General features: G+C 46.4%; 1 protein-coding gene across 1 annotated transcript in view; it reads left to right on the forward strand.

Moving 5' to 3' along the window:
- The window catches only part of LOC126543796 (kelch-like protein 40), a 29,816-nt gene extending 16,526 nt beyond the window's left edge, over window positions 1-13,290 (forward strand). The window contains exons 7-12 of the mRNA XM_050190919.2: window positions 1,701-2,393; window positions 4,765-4,942; window positions 5,019-5,202; window positions 7,493-7,690; window positions 8,815-9,041; window positions 12,932-13,290. Coding sequence (XP_050046876.1) covers window positions 1,701-2,393; window positions 4,765-4,942; window positions 5,019-5,202; window positions 7,493-7,690; window positions 8,815-9,041; window positions 12,932-13,236 — 1,785 coding nt within the window. The 3' untranslated portion in view covers window positions 13,237-13,290. The remainder of the gene's footprint in view (window positions 1-1,700; window positions 2,394-4,764; window positions 4,943-5,018; window positions 5,203-7,492; window positions 7,691-8,814; window positions 9,042-12,931) is intronic.

The following is a 13,290-nucleotide window of genomic DNA, read 5'->3' on the forward strand; positions in this document are numbered from 1 at the left end:
AGCGCGGGTTAGATATATTCTGCCCTTGCCACAAGTTTGAGGCGTTTGTTAGAGACTGTCCCGACATAACATGGTTTTGCTACATTGTGAAACTTTGTGTTTTAACTAGTGCTGCAAAGCGGACTTGTTGGTATGCCATCTTGGAGTACTATTGTAGCTCAGATAGACGAGGACGCAAGAAGGCACACGAAATACAGACATTGCCCATCTAAAAACCTTCGCGAGTCACATCCACCAGTGGGGAGGGGGGAGGGAGGTGTATTTCGTAAGTGTCCACCTGGTGGACATGTCCGTTTCGTCTGCTAACTGAAGTGTTGACTGGCTGGGGATACCTGTCTCCTTCCCTAGCCAAGCCAATCACAACTTCAGCAGCAGACGAAATGGACATGTCCACTAGGTGGACGCTTACAGAATACCCCCCACCCCCCCTCAGATGTCACGTTGTAATGATGCTTTAGAACACAGCAGAAAACAAATACGAGAATACCTAAGCACTTCTTATGAGTTGTGCATGCGATCGCATTAATGTCCGATCGAATGCCGCTGAGTGATCCTTCGAGTTTTTCTCTGCGAGTAATGTTTTCGAGTTTTGCTATTAAATTCGTGCGGGTTATTTTTTTTTTTTGTACATTTTCTACGTTAGCATGTTGGCTGTAGACCGGAATCATTTGGACGATATTGCTGAGAAACCAAGGACGCGGCATGCCACCGATGTCCTGCGCGACGAGAGACCGAGGAAGCAGCACTGTACACCAAGGCCGGCAGGCGCGCGCAGCAGCTAAGCCCAGTGGAGAGGGGAGGGTGAGAGGGGTACACGGCCCGTGCAACGGCGTCCGAGAGCGAGACGGCGGCACCCGCACACGGGTGTCACGCGACTGCCTTGTTGACTACAACCCGTCTCGCCCCGGGGCGTCGCGTCGCCGTATCTTCTCCGTCCAGGCGTGCTGGTGACGTGGCGTCGCGGCAGTGCCCTCTCCCCTCACGCAAAAACTGGCGCGCTAAGGCGGCAGCAGGTGTTCCGACTCACCCTCTCAATCGAGGCGCGCTCGTCAGTGGCGTCGCAGATAATCGCAATTTATGTGCCGTTTTCGCTGCTACAGATGCCGGCTTATTCGAGCAATGGGCCATTTGATGCTTTCGCATGAAATCTATGGATCAAGAAACTAATTCTTTATTGGTATTGCGCCTTTCGTGGCCCTTCTTGCGTCTTAGTCTATATGCGCTACAGTCGTACTCATATCTTAAGTTTTGTCATGCTGAGTACGCATGGTGCCTTCATACAATGTATGTATGACATATAAACTCAGTGTATTGGTGCACTGGTGCAAAGAAGAAAGTGAAAAAGCTGAGATGCGCATTATATATAGTTCTGGGAATCACACCAAAAACACTGACACATCACAGTTGTAATAACATGCGTTTAACAAAAGCATGAAGGACCATGCGTGAACATTGCCAAGTACACACAGCCACGCTATGGCTCTAAGCAGAAACGTTGTTGAAATTGACACGTGCGAGCAGTTTGTGTAACTACTGGTAGAACTTTTATGCGCATTTCCTCAGGCATCTTTTAAGTACTGCAAGTTTAAATGTCCCGCGCTATAACGAAGCAATGGGCATTGTGCCCTGATGAGCTGATTTTTAGGGGACCGCACCAGCGCCTACTGTTTTTCTATTCTGCCATCTCATCGCACGTGTAGGTACCTGGAAATAAAGGACTGGAATCGTCGGAAGCTGCGGGTGGAGCGGAGCAGCCTTCAATAATTTCTGTAACGCTGGAAGCGGCGAAGGCCCGGATGCTGCCAACAACTCGAGGGTGCACGGAGGAGCCCTGGATTGCACACCTAGAGGAGTCAAGGCAGTTCTACAGGCCCGTGCGTGAGGCTGAACGAGTTCCGAGCTTATCAGTGCAGTTCCCAACATCCGAGTCTGATAGCCCCGTGGACAGCCTTGCAACGAATGCGTGCGAGTCCAGCTTCAACGACACCTCCTCGTTGGATGCTCAGGCGACGAGACGTCCAACCACACAGGAGAGCAACGAAGAAACTGTGACGCAAGACTCACAAAGTTCTTTTTCTCAAGCCGACTCCTGCTCTACAAGTTATGAGAAAGATAAGTTGTACACTCAGTCTGTTGATACTGAGAGCCTAACGATGCACAGTGACGGTGACAGAGTTCACAAAAAGGAACTAGGAAATTTGAAGACAAGGTTTCTGCTTGGCAGCCAAACAGACATCCAGCGTGGAGCACTGACTAGCAAATCGTCATTGCTTTCTGAGCACCCGGAAATGGATTTTTTTGTTGTTAGCCCAAATTCACCCCAGTGCTTGACAGAACCTTTGGCATCCATTTCTGTGCAAACAGAAGACAACCTCACTGAAATTCCAAGCAAGGTAAGTTGGTGCTATGCATTCATTCTTGTTCTTTGTTTTCCCCGTACTTCCTAAAAACAGTAGTCTATAGCATGTAATCATCTTACCCGAATCTTGGCAGTAACTATAGCTAGCAATACTAATGTATAGCTGTGCTGACATTAGAGGCAGATATTTTGATTGTCGGCTGTTGTTTGTGAGGCAGCTTCACATAAATTGGCTTCCTTGCGCATTATTGTGCCAATCACGGCACTAGGCATAATCGCTTCTAAACTGCGGCCTCACCGTCCTGCAGCTTTTTGCATCTGCTCATATCACTCGCTTGTTTGTCGGTTGATATGGTTCAAAATGAAGTGAAAAGTCGTGTTGCAGTAAAGTTCCTCGCGCACTAAAAGAACGCTAAAGAGGACATCCCTAACTTTAGAAATCGCATTTACAGCGCCAATTTTTGAAGTCGACTGCAGTTTGAAGTTATTGAATTTGCAGATCACAGAAATTTCGGCCATTTCATTCAGCATTCTCGTTCCGCGACATGCATTGCCACTTACACTATATATTAACCTTTCAATATTATAATTTCCCGCAGTGCATGACCAAATGGTCGAATAATCGGAGACGTCACGAGAAAATAAATTGGGGTCAAAAGCGATACAGTGCGCTCACGTTCGCGTTTTCGCAAGAGGCGATCAGTGGTATATATATATATATATATAGGGGGTTTCCTCACAGTTCAGCACACAGGACCCGACGTAACATATGCAGGAAAGAGACGACGAACTTTTTGGAAGACTTACTAAACGTTTTCGGCTGGTGGACCAGCCGTCTCACTATAGTGAAAACTGCCTGGCCACCGCTTGCACGAGCTGCTCTTGAGGTGGACAGCATAAGAGACCATTCGATTCGCCTGCATGCACATAATTTTCAGCCAATACGTGTTGTGCTTCGCATTCATGACAGTACATCGTGGCGGCATCTGCGCGCCACCATTCGTTTGGCACAGTCGATCGTTCGTTGACACACGGCTTCGTACAGGCATGTTAGCTGGGCTTGCTGGGTAGTGAAGTCCTCGCCCCGGTGTTGTCGGGCTCATTCAGCACGAGAGCGGAACTGGTACCCAAAAGGCGTGAACTGCGCTTCGCGAAGTGCACGACGAATCGAACGCACCCACTATAACCACTTCTGCGCTAAATTTCCTGACTGCGCGATCCAGGGCAAATGTCGGTGATCTGTAAGCGCCCTATGTCTGGGAGAAATGAAAGCTGAGTCCGTGGGCTACATACAACCATTCTAACTTGCATCAGTACAAAATGGTTTATTCCTGCTCAAAATGTTCTGAATATCTAAAGATTTCGATAGTTCAACCTTCACTCGCGTTTAGGCAAAAAATTCGGTTGGGAAAGAATGACAACCGTTCCACTCTGTGAAGATGGAATGACAGCGAAAGCTGACGACAGTCAAAGCTCTCAAACGAAAAGCAAAGATCTTTCGCTGCTATTCCATCTTCACAGAGTGGAATGGATGTCATTTCTTGCCTTGCGAGTCTGGCGTCGTTGCTCGTTCGGAGGTGTCCGGGTTCGCGATTGCCGTTTTCGTTCAGCATCGCGGGACGTTCTTCGTCGGTGGTCGTCTCGCTCCGGCGCCGTTTACATTCTCGTAGCTGTTCCGTGTGGCGCTCCTCGTACGCATGTTGTGCTTCGGGTGTGCGAACCATAGGTGTCCGCCCCATCGATAACGCAGCTCTTTTTAGCGCCGATATATATTGGGCTGCTTATATATTGCGATAACCTTGACGTCACGCTATTGTTCACGGCGATCGTTCTAATCAATTCCGCATTTTGACATCTGCGCCGCCGCACTACACCCGTATGGTTTCGTTAGAAATCACTAAGTCCGTTTCTGTTGCCAATCGTCGAAAAAACTACGGAAGGTTAGTCATATACAGCTTTCGCTTTAAAACTACCTCTACATGCATGACGTGCGTCTTGGCGTGTCGGAACTATTTTCTTGACTATATTTTATTTCGTTGCTTGTCTGACTGAATGTTATCGAAAAACGGCGTTTAAGTTCTTATCCAGCTGGTGGCCGTCGCTGATTGTTCATGTCAAGAAATTCTGTACATGGCGGGAATTGTGACGGTATGGTATTTTTTGACCTCTGAATTATTTGAAACGATTCAGTATGTTCCGCCATGGTCGAATTGTCTAAAGCCGGCTTGCGCTACGGGGCAGCACAGCAGATCTGGAAACTCGAAGTAACATAGTTCACTCATTGACTTCATGGCTGCTGAACGCGTCGTTCGCTGCAATGTGTTGCAAATCTGTGTGGAAATTTTTGAATATGGTTGTGCATGTGGGGCCCATAACTTGATTATTTTTTTTGCTTAAAATTTCAGGATGGTGAGCCAGGCAAATTGTTCCTGATTGGTGGAATTGAAGCGAACGAAAGCCCGTCAGAGTGCCCGATTCTAAGCTACAACATCAAAGGGAACATTTGGAGCCAAACAAAAACGCTTCCAGTTCACCGCTATGGGCACAAAGCTGTCTATTTAGATGGCTGCATATACATCATAGGCAAGTTTAATTGCGATAACAGCATTTACTTCAATCACAACGGAAATTTTCTGACCAAGAGGTCCTCTTTGTTCAGGTGGTTTTGAAAACTTCAGCCCAATGAACCTTGAGAAAGCTTCGAGCCGATCTTGCTTTTGGTTCGAGGTGAGCTCTGGCAGGTGGGGAATCATGGCTCCCCTGAACAACGCAAGAGCGTACCATGGCCTCGCGATCTTGGACGACAACATTTACGTCGTCGGTGGAGTGGACAGTGCGAACAGGTTAGCATAATCCTGTGAAAGTGCACTGACACCGAGAGATTATCAGTCTGGTCCAGGAGTGGCCACAACGCGGCTCGCCAGCTACATGCGGTTTCTCACAGGTCTTCGATCATTTTTTCACGCGGATTCCGGGTCAGGCACTGGACCTCGTAATATTGCATCGGATTTCGATGCAATATTGCAAGCGTTTTCGATGCTGGAGACTCCTTGCTTGAATTGTTTGATCCCAGAATGAGCACGTAGTCCTCCTAGTTAGAACCGCAACGACGTTAGTAAAGCATAAAAAATTCCTGCAGAAACTTCCTAGTGAGACTTGTCATATAGTGCGTACGTAAGCAGTCTTTCCTGTCGCTTACTCTCTCTCTCTCTCTCTCTCTCACACACACACACACACGTAATTAATTAAGTAATTAATTAATCAGCTTCTCAACTGTCGCAATTAGATGAAAAGTGTCAATGAGAAAATTGTTGAGCAACATGGAAAAACACCCGATACAGCTTTCTGTTGATCAATACGTGCTACGTAAGACTTTTTCCGAGCGTGAAAGAAGCTCGCAAATGCACGGAAAATTGTCGAGGCACTTTACATGTAATCGCGGGCTTCTTTCACGCTCGGAAAAACACTTGCATGTAGCACGTATTGAGCAACAGAAAGCTGTATCGGGAGTTTTTCGTGTCACTCTACAACTTTCTCATTGACACTTTTCATCGAGTTATAATATTTGAGAATTTAATTAATTATTTAAGACTAATTATCTAATTAAACGGAATGAAAAAAAAAATTTATTTGAGTGGCTCCAAGCGACGGCAAGCAACATTACCTTGGGGCTGTCCAACTACGTGGCATTCGCATGTTTTTAAACTCTGGCCAAAGTTAGCTCGGACACCCTGTACATATATCGTCAAACCTTAAGTCAACAAGCAATGACATCGAAGTACTACAAATAATTTCCCTATGCTGTCCTTGTCATTGCTATATATATATATATATATATATATATATATATATATATATATATATATATATATATATATATATATATATATATATATATATTGATAATCATAAATATCAGTAGTCATAGGCCGTCATATGGCATCTTCATACATACCCCCGTAGGACCCCATGTCCATGTATACCTGCGCATCGTGTCACGCGTTACAGACAGACGGAAGGACGGACGGACAGATTTCCGAGTAAAGTAGCCCTAGGATGCTTACGCACTAAAACCGTAAATACTAAACTTGCAACATCTGTGTTTCGCCGGCTCTTCGTCAATATGCCTCCTTCCTTAAGACCCATATCTTCCTTGACACGCCCATTCTAGTCGTTCCCAGCAAGAGGTTGACAGTGGTCTGATCGTACCTGCTTTATTGCGTTACTAATCACACTGAGATCGAACTCTTGCTTGTCCACAACAACCTCCATCAAATTGGCTGCATGTGCTGTTGCGACATAGTTGTTCACCAGCAAGAGCTGAATCATCTTGGATTAAAGAACAAAAATGCATTTGTCATTACAGCATACGTCATTTGTCAGCTTTCATCCTAAGACAGGGGATGTTTGTTTTTCCCGCAGTTACGTGTTAATGATGGCATTTCTTAAGCAAATCTTTAGCTGTGAAGAGCAAGTTTAACGTTGTCACTAGAAATACTTCGTGCTTCTGTGCAGGTGTAAAGTAGCCTGTTTATTTGTCTTCCATGGCAACATTAGTTTCGCCTCGGCATTTTCACTGTTACTTAATTGGCAAAAACTGGACATACCTCTCAATACTTAGTTCCTGTGCTATTCTTTCTTTTTCCTAACAGAATACCAACTCGCAAGACTTCAGTAGCAGGGAAACTTCGTCTAATTGGTAAAAGTTCGTATTGGACAAAACCGCGCTAAATCAGACGAAGACTACGCCGAGCTCTTGTGTGTGTACCTTCCTTAGTTCTCGTCTGTTGTAGCGCTGTTTCGTCAAATATGATAGCAAAATCTTGTTATGTCGTAAGCCTAAGCGATGACGAGCTGCTTGAGCATCACACTTGTACCTCTTCCATCTATCCTTATCATCTAATTGGTCAGCTTCATGTATCTTAATGCATCAGGTCCAGATCTTCATGATGCGCCGTTTGTTTGGGCGTGTGCTAGTTGGAATTAAGCTTTTTCTCTCTCCTTCTATCGCTCTCCAAGATTTAAGGAAGTTACGGATATTTATTAACTGTGCATGGTACCACCGGCTTAGTCAATCAATGCGACCCAGTGATGCACTGTGTAGGCAGTACGCACGCTAAATTGTGTTTTCAGACTTTTGAGCTGCCTTGAACGCTACGACAGAGAGAGCGATGAGTGGACAATGCTCAGTGGTGAGCTTTATTCCCCGAGAATGGCCATGGGGTTCTGCAGCCACAAACGACAGCTTTGGGTTGCCGGCGGCATTGTACAGATTGGCCGGAGGACCTGTTCCACTGCTTACGTGGAAGTCTACAATCCTGAAACAGAAAGGTAAAGACTGCCTTTTATATCCTCAAAGTCTAGAATTACTCGTTCTTAAAGCTTGTTGTTACTTCCTTGCAGCTAACAGCTTTTTCGGAGCTAGAAAAACGGAATGGAGGAGGCGGGAGCGTATAATTGACCTCGTCATGCGGTGCTTCTTTTGTGGGTTGATGCATCTGAATTTATTTGAATACCTTCAAGGCAGAAGGGAGTAGGGGAAAAATAGGTTGCAAAAGACTGTAGAAAAAAAAGGAAAGGAGAACTTCAATCTCACACTTCAGGTTGTGGCAGATTTCATAAATAGAAGCACATGGGCATGGACTCGCAGATGGGGCAGTACGTGCTCTATCTCGGAGTCCATGACATGATCCTGAATCAAGGTCTGGTTCGGCTTTGCTGCATGAAAACTAACCTTGCAAAAAAGTCAACTTGCGGTTCACGGTAACCACGTTTTCTAGTTCAAAAATGTTCTTTCAGGACCGTTTCTGAGGATTACAATATTTGGTCTTTGCTACAGCTAAACGCGGTCATACCCATTTTTTTCATTTGCCACTGTAAACAAATATTCTCAAAGTGATAATGCTTACGTGCCTTGACTAACGACTGTGTTTCCTTAGAGATGGATTACAACAGCCAAGTTGGTCGTGGCATGCTCAGCCAGGGGTCGCGAAGCGGCTCGATAACTTAAATCGATGGAGATCGATTTGTGCCCTTCCACCGTGCTTTCGTATTCGCAGGGCGCACCAAATCCACGTTGTCAGTTTGCCGTCCAACCAACGCTTTAATTCTAGTCCAACTGGTTTACTGAGGAAATCAATTGTAAGCTAGCACGATAGCGTCTGCTTTGTGTCTCGTCGTTTTTGACGCTGTTAAATACTGGAATGAACGCGACGCAATGACTCGTGCGTCTTTTACGAGTCGCCTCGTTACAAAATCTGGGAGGACCTAGGTAAAAGGCAGAGGACAAGCCTCCCTCAATGGTCAAGCCATCGTCAGGGAAAAGCGACATACTTTGTCCCTTGCTTGGGCGATTCCTTTTACTTTTTTTTTCCTTTGTCTCGCTCCATTGAAGTGTTCTGTTACGGCAGCGGGTTTCCTTCGACCGTGTGATAGGAACTTTATCGTCCCGGCAGGTGGTCGTTCGCGGTGAACTTCCTGCCGTCACCGCGGAGTTGCCTCACGCTGGTGGAGTGCGGCGGCACTTTGTACGCCGTGGGCGGCCTTCTCAGCCACCGGTCCGGCAGAAGACGCATCTTCACCACGGTCGAGGACACGCTCATGTTCGTGGACGAGCGCAACACCTGGGTAAACCGCGCGCCCATGCCCAACGCCCGACACAGCACCGTCGCCGTCGCTCACGGTGAGGCCCATAGGCGCAAGGGCACTTCCGCGCAGACGCCATTTCAACGCGAATCTTACCCCAACGCTGCTTCCGCCAAGCCGTACGATAACTGTACCTTTCAGTGGACTCTACGTGGAAGTTGTGGTTTAAGGCGGCTGGTTGAGCTAATGACAAATTCCCTGCATGTCCTCGCACGTTGACGTATGGCACACAAAGAAGACCTCCCGAAGCGTTCATTCATTCATTTGTTCTTCACACAGTCATATATTGTCAAAGGGGCAGAGGAGGAGAGCCGTTACTTGACGGCATCTTTGGTCCCGTTTTCGGCACACACAGCAATGAAGCAACAATGTCAACACAGGGGACAAAACAGGTAGAGACTCTTCAAGAATACGTTACACACTGAGACAATGCAAGTTATAAAACAAACATACGGTGCAAGTTCAAACAGAACGAAATATTATAGGCGAGAGGTGATGCCATATTTTGGATTAAGTTCATAAAAAAGTACTATAAAAAGTTAGAGCGATATAATACATATGTCATTCCTGGCGATGACCAAACGAGAACAAGGTAAAAGCGGGAGCCAACGTTTCTGCAAGTGGACTTGTCTTTTTCAAGGCGACATATGCTTTTCTCAGTGCAGTATATATAGGTAAGGCTCTTCTAAAGGGGTGAGGGGTCTAGGCGGGGGGTGAGACAACTATCCACCGAAAGTGTGTTCGCGGTGAGGGTATAGAATTGAGAATAAAGGGGTGCTATGCACACGGCCGTAGACACGGCCGTGTGTGTCAGTCGGCGTGTCAGCGGCCGTGTGCACAGCACCCCTCTATTATCTTCTTCGCTGGAGGTCAGTGCGCTATCGGCTCTCTGAAAGAGCGACGGCAGGAATGGCAGAAAACGGCAGAAAAGGAGCGACAGAAAAGGGGTGCTCGTGAAAAGAAAAGTGGAATGAATAAATGGAATAAATACATAAATAAAAAAAAGAAAAGGAGGGAAAAAACACTATGCAATCAAATGAAAATGACTTAAGTGTTGTTGCCTATAGCTTGAAATTTAGCATAGCAAATAGGTTCTACAGCTCCATTTGAAACGTTTGTGCCCATAATGTCTTGAATCTATGAATAAGGTATGATTCTCTGTATTTTCTTTCTCGTTCAGAACGGAAATTTGACTGCAAGATGTAGAGTTTAAATTCATCAAAGCTATGATCTGGTCGGTTTAAATGCTTGCCGATGCCTTTAGGAAGCTCTTTAGCTGTGTCCGCGCGATGTCCGTTTAACCTGACGTTCATTGATCGTCCCGTTTCACCGATATATTGTTTCTTACAGAAGGAACATTCAAGCATATAAATCACATCTGAACTCTTAAAAGCAAAGCTAGTTTTCACTTCGTGCGTATAGCTATTTGCGGTGATATTTAATTTTAATGTCACTTAAAAGATTAAATTATCGGGTTTTACGTGCCAAAACCACGATGTGATTATGAGGCATGCCGTAGTGGGGGCAGTGGCGTAGCAACAGGGGGGGGCCGGGGGGCCGTGGGCCCCGGGTGCAAGGGGCCAGAGAGGGGGGGGGGGGGGGTGTCATATACGTCTGAAGACACCCCTCTTTCCGCCGCCTACACCCGGGGAGGGGGGTGACAGAAGACCTATGGGCCCCGGGTGCCAGACGACCTAGCTACGCCACTGAGTGGGGGCCTCCAGAAATTTGGACCACCTGGGGTTCTTTAACGTGCACCTAAATCTACGTACAAGGGCGTTCTCGCATTTCGCCCCCATCGAAATGCGGCCGCCGTGGGCGGGATTAATGTCACTTTGAAGGTGCCTGCAGGTTTTGCACCTGGGGCGCCAACATGCTTTTATTACGGGGGAATGTTATTGGCTGACTTTTGCGTGCACTAATATGCCTTTAAAGTTTCTGTTGCGGCGATAGATAACCCTTGGTACATCCGGGAACGCTTTTCTCAGACGCTCGTTACTTGATAATATTGGGTGGTATTTTCGTAGGATGTTGTTTATGCTTGGGAGGGCATTAGAATATTAGAATGGCATTCCTGTCAGTTGTTTCAATGATTAAATAACTTAGCTAACTGTGTGAAACTAATTTTTGTAATATCGATTTCAGGTATGAGAGATTCATTAAATAGTCGACGAAAATAATTTCGGAGCATATACGTCTGGCCGTAGTCAATTCGACAGTGTGTAATATACCATTGATCACTATTTCTATCGTAATACCCCGGATCCCGTAGTTGAGAGTTTGAAATGTCGGAGAAAATAGTCTTTCGTTTCTTAATGCTATGGGAGCATTCGCGGGTAAGTTTTTACCGATCTAGTTTATTCACTGAGACTACTATAAGCCGTTTGATGATGGTAGAAAGCCTACTGTGAGCAAAAGCACAAAGGTTGCCAGCTCATACGACGATAAAATGTCCGTGCGCCCTGAACATGCAGGAGCTCGCGTTGCTTATTCGTCTACGGGCTCCCTGCCGTCGTGCGTGACGTCACAGTTCGATGCATGCTGGTCTTCTGTAACCTAGGAAGCTTTGGAAGATGCGCCGTGCTTCCACTTTCCTTGTTTTCCTTTTTTCTCTTCGCAGCTGACCTTCGCCGCCTCACTGTCACTAAAGCTGTGCAATGTTTTCGATGCTGGATGTTGATTCACTGAAACATAATAATGTCGTACATATACACGGCTATGCCCTTTTCTCGTGATTAGACAATTTCTGTTCGGATCCACTTGAAACGGGCTGGCGACAAATAGTCAGCTGCTTATGCTTTGCTACATCCTAGTGTTTTGCGTATCTTTATGGTCTCTCTCTATATGTATATTGTAGTTACTTACACCTGTAAAGACCCTGATGCCATCGATCTCTCCACAGCTATTTTTTTTTTTCCCGACAATTCCCGAGAATAATATTCTCCCGCCACCACCTTGCGGCAATATTTTTTTATTCATCTGCTGACCACCGCTGTACTATATATACCGACTGCGTAAACGACGCTGCGCTGTTTTTGTGGGGCTACTGTCGAACGCAATTAAGTATTCCGCTAACATGTTCGAACGCGGGCGATTGCACGTGAAAGCATGCATGGCCGCCGTGACTGACGTGCGCGGTTCGCTGTGCATGCGTTTGGGCCTGTTATTCGCAATCCGGCCATGTCTGATCGGAAAATCCAAAGCAATTCAGCCAACACGTGCTGCACACCCTTGATGACATGGGAGCAAGAACGGTGGCGGTGATTTGAAAAAGCGGTGTGCAAGGAGAGGTGACCTTTAGAGCGATATTTCTTATTTACTACGTTATGCGGCTGATACATGGCCAAGGTATATTATCTACTGCACGAGTAGGTTTAATTAGCAAGCTTAAACCGTGTTGCAAGGCTCCCTTTATGCGTGCTCTGCAGATAAAGTCGTACTTTGAGAGTTTATGCTTCCTCGCGCATTGGTCGCGCTTGCGTCTGCCCCTGCTGGAATTTACCTCACTTCAAAGTATTGAGAGAAAAAAAAAAACGTCGAGAAATTCCTCCCGAAAATTTATCATGCGTACTCTGTGGGAAAAGACACCGATCAATACACTTGATGCCGTTCTGTTGCACTTTTACACTTAAATGCTGACACTGTAAATCTCGCATGGTATTTTCACCGTCTTTCTTTCGGCCAAAAGCCTATGCGGCAACGTACGTCGTCTTGCGAATACAGCCAAATTTTGTGCAGTGTCGCTTGTAATACATGTCCTCTGGTCGCTGCAGTGGACAAAGTCATTCACACTTTGTTCACTTTATGACCAAAGAACACGCGCGTTCTCGCCGCGCTTCTCAATAACGCGTAAATGCATTTAATAGTGCACATTACAACAGTGTGTGCCACTGTGTAGTTGGCCAACACGCGACCTTGCTTCTTCAGACGGCGTGATCTTCATCATCGGAGGCCGACAAGCGGAGAGGCCCGACTTCCACTTTGACAACATCTTGGCTTACGACACTAAGGTGAACAAGTGGTTCCTGCTCGGAAACTTGCCGAGGAGCTTGGTGGACTACCACTGCGTACTGGCGCCGCCCGAAGAGAGCTCGGAAAGCTTACGAGAAATCCTGACGAGCCGCGGCGACCACAGGTCGACCAACAAGGTGGCCGAAAAATTCCGAGTTACAGCTCCGGACGTGAAGTCCTACTCTCAGGGAGACATTGCTGTTGTGCGGCAATACACTTAGCACGCCCTCCCAAAGTGCGCGCCTAAATTCTACTCATTAAACAATTTGACTCAG

The sequence above is a fragment of the Dermacentor andersoni genome, chromosome 1 (genome assembly GCF_023375885.2).
Source record: "Dermacentor andersoni chromosome 1, qqDerAnde1_hic_scaffold, whole genome shotgun sequence".
Taxonomy (NCBI): Eukaryota; Metazoa; Arthropoda; class Arachnida; order Ixodida; family Ixodidae; genus Dermacentor; species Dermacentor andersoni.